The 9,758-nt window shown below is 42.2% G+C and overlaps 1 protein-coding gene across 3 annotated transcripts in view; it reads left to right on the forward strand.

Annotated features, from left to right (window-relative positions):
- The first annotated feature begins 7,097 nt into the window (after window positions 1-7,097).
- selenbp1 (selenium binding protein 1) overlaps window positions 7,098-9,758 on the forward strand; it is an 11,622-nt gene continuing 8,961 nt past the window's right edge. For 2 of the 3 annotated variants that reach the window (XM_080896064.1, XM_080896065.1), the window contains exons 1-2: window positions 7,098-7,198; window positions 8,493-8,546. In XM_080896064.1, the coding sequence (XP_080752190.1) occupies window positions 7,195-7,198; window positions 8,493-8,546 (58 nt within the window). In that variant the 5' untranslated portion in view covers window positions 7,098-7,194. The remainder of the gene's footprint in view (window positions 7,199-8,492; window positions 8,547-9,758) is intronic. The other variant, XM_080896066.1, reaches the window with a different exon arrangement.

Raw genomic sequence — 9,758 nt, forward strand, 5'->3', positions numbered from 1 at the left:
AAACTAGAATCTCTACCTCTGAGTCCGTCTCTATAACTCTCAGAAAACAACTTTATGTTGTGCCTGACGGTGACTCTGCACAAATCAGCAGAGCGCCATGTGACTTTTATCTTATCAGGTTTACCTGCTGTTGGCTTGACGAGCTGCTGAAACTAAACCAAACCGACCAGCGGGTTCAGAGTCTGAGTGACAATGACAATGCAGGAGGACGCTTTCATAACAAGTCACTCAGAGACACTTTTCCCTCAAAGCTCTGAATAAATTGTGATCAATAATCAAACTTTATTGTTATTCAAACACCTTTAGTGCAAGTTATTGCAGAGCTACACAAGTAAAGGAAAAAATGGCCTTTAAGGACAGAAAGTTCAGAAAATGTTCAGCAACAATATTCAGCTAAAATAAATGATTAAATGCTTGCAGATAAAATGAAAAGTCAAATGCATCACGAGCAGTGTTGGGAAGGTTACTTTTAAAATGTATTCCATTACAGATTACAGAATACATGCCCCAAAATGTATTCTGTAACGTATTCCGTTACGTTACTCAATGACAGTAACGTATGCTGAATACTTTGGATTACTTAATATATTATCATGCTTTTTACAACAACGTGAATGTACTATTGCTGTGTGATTTATTACTATTACTGAAGGTCCGCAACTCCGAACTGTAGTAAAGGGACCTCTGACTAATACGGCGGGGTCCCTGTCGGCTCGTAGCCGAAAAATAGCTTTACTTTGTTGTGTGGGTCAACTTTTCTTGCGAGAGACAGAGAGAGGCGTTGAAAGGCTGCTTAATGTTTCGGAGGAAAACACGAACACGGTGTACAGTCGAGTCTTAATAGCTTACTTACAACTGGGCTCGTCAGGCTCTCTTCTTGGCTGCAGTTGTTATTATTATATTTACATGCTTCCAGCTCCCGTTTTTCCTCAATGACTGCTCGTACCTTTCCACTCCCCTTTTTCTCCCTCCTCGCTCACAGACCCATAACGTGTATGGCAGTCCATTCTCCCTGCAGCACGGACTACACTGCCCATGATGCTACATTCTTTAGAGCTATGCTTGTAGCATTCTGCCTGTTAGCTTAGCACAACAACAACAACAACGAAAAGGCGCTCTCTCACCCAGGAAACACACAGTCGCAGAGAGAGAGAGAGAGCGTCGCCCTGTAACCATGGCAACCGTAACGCTGCCGCCTGGAACAACAGAACGTAGCTGTCAAACAAACCCAAACAGTCCTGACCCGCGACAATATGAAACAGGAAAGTACCGCAGTGTAATCCATTTATTTCAACAAAGTAACTGTATTCTGAATACCACCTTTTTAAACGGTAACTGTAACGGAATACAGTTACTCATATTTTGTATTTTAAATACGTAACGGCGGTACATGTATTCCGTTACTCCCTAACACTGATCACGAGTGAGTTCAGTCTGTAAATGCAGGTGACTGTTCAGGACTGGCGAATCAGTGCTGGAACAGGAGCAAGAAAACAGGAAATAAAGTTTTCTTCAAAAAATCTCTTCCAGCTGTTTCAGTATTGGCCTCCGTGTAATCAAATCAAATCAAATCACTTTTTTTTTTTTTTTTTTTTTTTTTTTTTTTTTAATTGTCAAAGTAGCTAATGCGTCCAATCAGAGCCCAAAACAGCCGTGATGTTTCAAATTAAAATGCTTATACTGTTAGTGACGTGCACGTAATGAAACAGGAAGTTACTGTGACACACTCTTACCTCACAGTGTTTGAGTTGAATGGGAGCTGGGATACCCCCACCCTGGTCCTCATAAAGATAGACGATGATGATTTACTGAAGATTGAACTGAAACCGTTTAAAGCAGTTCTCTGCTCTCCGGTTTGAGAGCATCACTCTCAGGTATCTCGCTCGTCTTCACGGCGCTCTGTGTGCTGGAATAAACCTGCAGGTTAAGCAGATGTGAGTTAGTCACGCCTCTTAGTGAATGCCAATGATATGACTCAGGCCGAGCAGGTCCCTTCATCAGTCTCAGGTAAGAAGAAGGGTCAATTTCAAGATCCTGCTCCTTCCTTTCAAAGCGCTTCATAACCGCGCTCCTCCATATTTATGTGATCTTCTCCGTACGTACTCGGCTCTCCTTCAGCTTCCTTTCTGTCTGCTCACCTGACTTCCATGGGACTCAGAGCCTTCAGTCATTTTGCCCAACAATTTGGATGCACCTCCACCAGATCTACAAACTCTCACCACTTTTATTATTTTTTATTAAGAGTTTTTTCTTTTTAATACATATAAACAAAAAGAGAAGAAAAGGATTACAGACGTTCTGTACATTCGGGGTAATTAGCCACTTAAGGCTGTGAAATATAGAAGAAGGAAAGAAATATAAACATAAGCATAATATTTCCCCAGATAATAGAATCCCTGTAAAATGCTCCCACCCAGGTCACTGCCCTAGACCTGTACACTGTATTTCCACACCTGACATGAGGTATCCTGCACAGACAAAGGTGCATTCACAAAAGTGAGTGCTTTGGGCAGATTTTAGGGTATAGTTGGCTCAGAGTGTACAGGTCATGACCCCAGGTTAGTCTGCCCTCACTGAGCTTTGATTGCACTGTGTTGAGGAGCGTCCATGTTTAAATTTAAACGGTCAGGAAGGGAGCAGTAGCAGATTTGACCCTGCTGCCACCACCTGGGAGCTTCAGGTTCCTGATAAGGACCTCAGTCATGAGATCAGGTCAGCTTCACCCCAGTTTCAGATGTTGTGCAGCTCTTTAGATGTCCTTCCTGAGTGTACCCAGAGGTTTGCACCTTGCTGTAAACTCCGTATCTCCATCTATGATGCCATCTCTCAGCTGTAGAGCTGCGATCGTCCTCCACGCCGTTTCTGACTTTTATTTTTAGAACATTTTCTTTAGTAATTTTTGTGGTGATAAACAACCAAACAAACAGGCAACATATTAACATTCTCTGACAAGACCATTTAAGAAAAAGAAAGAAAGAAAAACATGTCATAGGCGAGATTTATAGAGATTTACAATGTTCCAGAGTTCTTGTTCATTCACCCAAGTATCTGGCCTCTAGTGATGGGATTTCCGGCTCTTTTTAGAGAACTGGCTCCTTCGGCTCGGCTCACTAAAAAGAGCCAGCTCTTTTGGCTCCCAACCGGCTCTTCAGGTTGCTTTGTTGCTTTAATTAATTAATTATGGACAACAATATAAAATTATGCACAAAAGGAATTAGTAATGTAAAAAAACTTGGTTTTCTTTATATATATGTTTATATATAAATATTTATGTGTGTATATAAGGTAAGACAGAACTTTATTAATCCCTCGGGTGGGTTCCTCTGGGAAATTCGGATATATATATATATATATATATATATATATATATATATATATATAATTTTTTCATTCAAATAATTTAAAAAAGTTAATTTACCTGTTACTACCACATACCCAATCCGATTGTTGGTACTTGCTGGCTTGTGTAGCCACTAGGTAACAAAAGCTCAACACGGCCCCTAGCATCCTGGAGCACTTCCGTTGTGTTTTGGAGTTTGTACGTGCTTTGTCTCTAGGGGCCACTGTAAATATACTTTTATTTATTAACTCCACATAAAATGTAATAAATAAATTATAAAATACAAAAACCAACTATTTACATTTCAACTTTTAACTACTTAAATTTTCGGCTTTTTCCTTTTAAACAAATTTAAAGTGAAACAACACAAAACACTGCAAACCACAACACAATAAAATATGGAGAGAAAAAAAAGGGGGGGTGGGGGGAGAACGCCCAGATCTTTAATTAAGGGAAAGGTTGTCATTTAGAAATATTAATATCACACTCAACTGACTGCGTTTTATCTTCCCATTGCACTGATGGGTGGACAGTTGTTAGGTGCCTGTGCATGTTGTTTGTGGAGCCGGCTCTATATGATATCCTTTTCTTGTAGACTCTACACTCTGCCTTTGTTTTGTCATAAGATTGAAATGGTTCCAGACTTTGCTTCTTTTCTTGGTGTCACTCATTTTCTTTACTGCACCTTTCCAATGTAAGGGTGTTGTCTCTTGTTGCTCCCGGCTCTCTTTCTTTCCCTCTCCCTCCTGCTCTTGTTGTGTGCTACTGCTGTTGCGAGTGTAACTACCGCCCCGCCCCCTCAGCTCATCGCTGAGCAGAGAGGGGAGGGGCGCAAACGCAGGGCTCTGTTTGCCGTCTCTGCTCAGCGCAAACACAAGGGACTTGCAGCGTGAAGCGAAAAAAAGTGAAAGAGAGGGCAAGAGAAAGAAAAAAAAAAAAAAAAACCCACGGAGCCGGCTCGCATCGTTCACTTCAAAGACCTGGCTCTAAGAGCCATTTCGTTCGTGACCAACCCATCACTACTAGCCACACAGTTCCATCTCTGGTAGATCCTCATCTCCAGTTTCAAGCTTGCTGTCATTCGTTCCATTGTGGGAACTCTTTTCAGTCTGTTTCCATTGTGTTGTGGATGGTGAGCTTGTTTGTTTCCATTTCACAGTTATCATTTTCTTAGCTATTAGTAAGAGTATCCGCAGAATATATTTTTCATCTCTCTAGGTTTAACTCCCAAGAGAAATATGGTTGGGTTTAGTGGAATATTTACTTGTAGGATTTTCTCTATTTCTTCTTTGATTCTTATCCAGAAACCTCGAATTATTGGACAGTCCCAAAAGATATGTGAATGCTCTCCTATTCCCCCACATTTTCTCCAACATAGTTCTGCATTGGGTTCCTTACAATATGAGGAGATAACAAGAGGTGTATTAAAAAATCTCATTTTAAACTTCCAGTCAAACTCTCCATAATTGATTACTTATTCCCTTGTGACAAGGTTTACACAGCTCTTCCCATACATTATCAGTAATAATAATATTTAGTTCTAGTTCCCATTTCTCTTTAATATGGCCTGTATTTTGGCATCACTCATTTATAAGCCTTTTGTAAATATGAGAGACATCTTTCTTAGTTGGGAGATGTTTTTCTATAATGTTAATAAATTATTCTTCTATGCTGTTGGGAAATTTATTGATCAGGTCTGTTTCTTTGTGGTTTAGGATATAATGTCTTATCTGAAGGTATCTATATAAACCTTTAGGAGGAAGTTGGAATGGTTCTTGGAGCTGGCTAAATGATTTGAGCTCTGTTCCATTAAATAACTGATTTATTGTGTAAAGGCTGCATTGGTCCGTCTACTAAAGCCACTGTCCCACACAGAAGGCAGGAATTCTATATTGCCCCTCACTGGCCCCCCAATGTTTTCCTTATCGCTGGCCACACCTTCAGGGTATGTTTTATCCAATCATTCTCTATTTTTAGGTATTTGATCAATTTTGCATCAATGAAAGGCAATGTTAATAAGGGTACATTCTTACCGTGCTTTGTTCTATCTGAACCCGTCCAGTTTCCTGGTCCTTTCTTTTCCATGCCACCTCTGCGTTTAGCTGTGCAGCCCAGGAACAGTATTTAAAATTTGGCAGTCCCAGTCCCTCCTTTTCTTTTGAGGTCAGCAAAGTTTTAAGTCGTATTCTGGGTCTCTTTTTTTTGCCAAATGAATGTGGAAATTTGTTTATTTAACATACTGAAAGTAGAGTAGTAAACTCTTACCGGCAATGATTGAAATAAAAACAAAAGCCAGAGTAAGAGTAAGAGAGTCATCCTCACCACTTCAACCCCTCCAAATAAAGAGAGGGGTAAAATGTCCCATCGTGATATATCTTTCTTTATTTGTCCAATGACTTTGTTATAATTAGTTTCATATAGTTGCTTAGGTTTTGCTGTAAGTGTAATTCCCAGGTATCTGAATCCCTGTCTAGGCCAGCGAAAGGAAACCCTTTCATTTTAATTGCATAGGACATTCTCCAGATAGCATCATTGCCTCTGATTTATTTTCATTAATCTTATATCCTGAGATTGACCCATACCTGTGTAGGCACTCCATAAGTGCTGGGATGGAAAGAAGTGGGTTTTTAATAAAAAGTAAAGTATCATCAGCAAAAAGAGCTATCCTATTCCTCCTTCATCCTCCGTTCCTTGGATTTGCGTATTACAACGTATGGCCTCAGCCAAGGGTTCTATACTAATCGCAAAGAGGATGGGTGACAGTGAGTCCCCCTGTCTCACACCCCTTTCTATCTTGAATAGATCAGAACAGCATCCGTTAACCCTGACCTTTGACCTAGGCTCTTTATATAGAGAGTTGATCCATGTAACAAATGTTCCTCCAAATCCCATCGTTAACAGTGTTTGTTGAAGGAATATCCAGCCCACTCGATCGAACGCCTTTTCTGCATCCAGACTAAGGAACATTGATGGCATTTCATCTCTTTTTGCTATTGACTGTAGATTTAGGGCCTTCCTCTAATGAATCCTGTCTGTTCACGTTCCACTAATTTCTTTATATAATTTTGGATTCTAGTGGCTAGTATGGATGTTAAAATTTTGTAGTCTACACACAGGAGACTTATTGGTCGATAACTTGTACAATTTATGGGGTCTTTTCCTTCTTTATGTAGAACTGTAATAATAGCTTCTGACCATGACTTTGGAATATCTCCTGAATTTAGAGCATAATTATATACTTTGCAGAGTATGGGGGTAAGTTCGTTCTCAAATATTTTATAATACTCTCCAGCATATCCGTCTGCTCCTGGTGATTTGTTGTTTCTTAATTTGGCTATAGCTTCGTTTCTGACTGTTTTAGAGGCTGTGAAGATGTTTTTCCCACCACGGGAAAGATTCTGTCGTGTTCAGGTCTCAGACCTACTTCAGTGCTTTGAATCAGCTCCAGGTCTGTTACCTGCTTCATCTGTGATGAAGAGCAGACCTCACCTGTTCTGCAGTCAGTTGTGTGACTGTTTATAAAAATCTGTCACAAGCGTCTCATAGAAAACTTTAGAGCCTTGAATTGAAGCTGGAAGTCTTATTATAATTCTAATAACAATAAGAATGATGGCTTTTTGCACAGTGCTGCAGCGATGCATGCTCGGACGGCGCTGTGGTTGCCTGGGAAACAGCTGGAAGCTCAGTGTTTCTGGGCTGTTCAGGGTTAATGTGTGTTAGAGGCCCCCACTGCTGCACTCTGACTGGCTCTTTTGTGACAGTCAAGCAGGGAGACTCCGCCTCCTGTGTTTTTACAGCGGGTCTGGTCTGAGGGAGTCCAGACCTGCTGGATCACATCAAACTGGAGCTCAGACATGGGTGAGTCCACTTTTCTCCTTCTCCTAGTATCCCCCCAGGAGGAGCAGGTGTAACCGGTTTCTGCTTCGTCCCGCTGCAACAGTTCGGCCCAAACAGACTCCTTGACTCTGCGTTGTGTTGTGTTTTTAAGAAGACAAGGAGTCTCTGATTAGTGATGGGTCGGTCGCGAACGAAATGGCTCTTAGAGCCAGGTCTTTGAAGTGAACGATGCGAGCCGGCTCCGTGGGTTTTTTGGGGGTTTTTTCTTTCTCTTGCCCTCTCTTTCACTTTTTTTCGCTTCACGCTGCAAGTCCCTTGTGTTTGCGCTGAGCAGAGACGGCAAACAGAGCCCTGCGTTTGCGCCCCTCCCCTCTCTGCTCAGCGATGAGCTGAGGGGGCGGGGCGGTAGTTACACTCGCAACAGCAGTAGCACACAACAAGAGCAGGAGGGAGAGGGAAAGAAAGAGAGCCGGGAGCAACAAGAGACAACACCCTTACATTGGAAAGGTGCAGTAAAGAAAATGAGTGACACCAAGAAAAGAAGCAAAGTCTGGAACCATTTCAATCTTATGACAAAACAAAGGCAGAGTGTAGAGTCTACAAGAAAAGGATATCATATAGAGCCGGCTCCACAAACAACATGCACAGGCACCTAACAACTGTCCACCCATCAGTGCAATGGGAAGATAAAACGCAGTCAGTTGAGTGTGATATTAATATTTCTAAATGACAACCTTTCCCTTAATTAAAGATCTGGGCGTTCTCCCCCCACCCCCCCTTTTTTTTCTCTCCATATTTTATTGTGTTGTGGTTTGCAGTGTTTTGTGTTGTTTCACTTTAAATTTGTTTAAAAGGAAAAAGCTGAAAAGCAGCAGCACACTTCTTCAGAGAGTCTCCTGATTATCGAATATTGATTACCAGCAAGAAAACAGCAGCTGCTCCTTTAAACTGCAGGCAGGTGTGTCTGTGCGTGTGTGTTTGTGTGTGCTTGTGTGTGTGTGTGTCTGTGTGCGTAAACTTTATTTACGCAACACGTAAAGCTCGCTAAAATGAGGGTCAAACATTAACAGCAGGAACGCAGAGCGTCGCCCGCGGTAACCATCGCAGATAAACACGTCATAAACAGACGAGCAGTGAGTGAAATAAAATGATCCACACAGCCTTTGACCCCAGACAGGTCAGAGGTGTCGGTCCCTGCTCATGGGACAGACTGAAGGTCTCGATGTTGTGTCAGCAGTGAGATCCTCTTCATGTGCAGCTGCCTGGAAACGCACACAACGGGATTTAACGACCTTTGACCTTTGGTACTTTTCAGCAAGCTGCTCAGGATGTGGACCGGGATACCGCAGCCCGCTGGACGCCATGAAGGGTGAGCCCATCAGCTGCGTGTGTCTTTTAGCCAGCAGGTAAAACAAAGGGGGAACCTGCTGCTTGTGTCACATGACCTGTGCTGAGGTCACAGGCTTCTTTGTTCTGTTTCTGTTTTGAAGTGAGACCTAGTCGGGGCTGACGCTGCATTGTGGGCGGGCCTAAAGGGCCAACAATGACACGCCCACCCTGACGCTCGGTGTTGAGCTTTCTGAAAAAGTAACAGGTAGCACTTTTGAAGACATCACAGCAGCCCGAATCACTCTGACCTGTTAAACTTAAGCAGGATATCAGGGGTCAGAGGTCGCTCAGCAGATAACTCGGTCCAGAACCAGAGCCCTGGCGCCTGGTTGGGTGGAGGTCTGCTTCCGGCTCTGCACTGGTTTGGCCCAGCTGTGGACCTTTCCTGCAGGCTGGAGATCCAGATGTTTGGCTGAGATTGTTAAGGTCCACATAATTGAGGAAGGAGAGTACAAACAACCAGGTCCAGAAGATCTTGGTCAAACAATTGATTTTAATGAATACACTCGTGGGAAGACCACTGTACGCAGACAGCACTTGATCTTCGACTTAATCAAAGCATACACAGACTTTTATAGCATCAGGGTTTGAATTAACGACGCCCCTTCATACGTCACAGACAGAATATATACACACGTCAGATCAAAACCACAATGACTTTTAACACAGTTTAAAGGAACGTTGTCTTCTATCTTCATGGCCGGTACTTCCTGTCACTGCTGGATGCTCTCTTGTCATCTTGACACCTCAGCAGCAGTTCTGCGACAAACTGCTCTTTTTGCAACCCCAAGCAAAGCATGATTAAACTTCCACCTATAAATGATTCTCTAACTGAGTGTGTGTGTGTGTGTGTCGTCCTCAAATGTTCTCTCAATTCACCCGTTGCACTTCTGACCTTTTACCAGACCAGAGGCTCATCCTTATGTGTAATAACCTAACTGAAACTACATGTACTATGTTGAATAAATGTTTTAATCAAGAACCTCTACTAAGAGCTTAATAAAAGAATATAAAAGTATAACAGACAATTTGAATAACCTAGTAATAGCCTCGTCTAGCCTGCTCAGAATAACTTAGACTCTGCTTTCCCTTCTGCAAACTCTCTGCAACTTCCTGTCAGCCTGCAACTTAGTCTTTCTAAAAGACACACACTGTTTAAACCTCTGAATACAATATCAATGCTGCAGATTCT

The sequence above is a fragment of the Rhamphochromis sp. 'chilingali' genome (genome assembly GCF_963969265.1).
Source record: "Rhamphochromis sp. 'chilingali' genome assembly, chromosome: 11".
In the NCBI taxonomy this organism is placed as follows: domain Eukaryota; kingdom Metazoa; phylum Chordata; class Actinopteri; order Cichliformes; family Cichlidae; genus Rhamphochromis; species Rhamphochromis sp. 'chilingali'.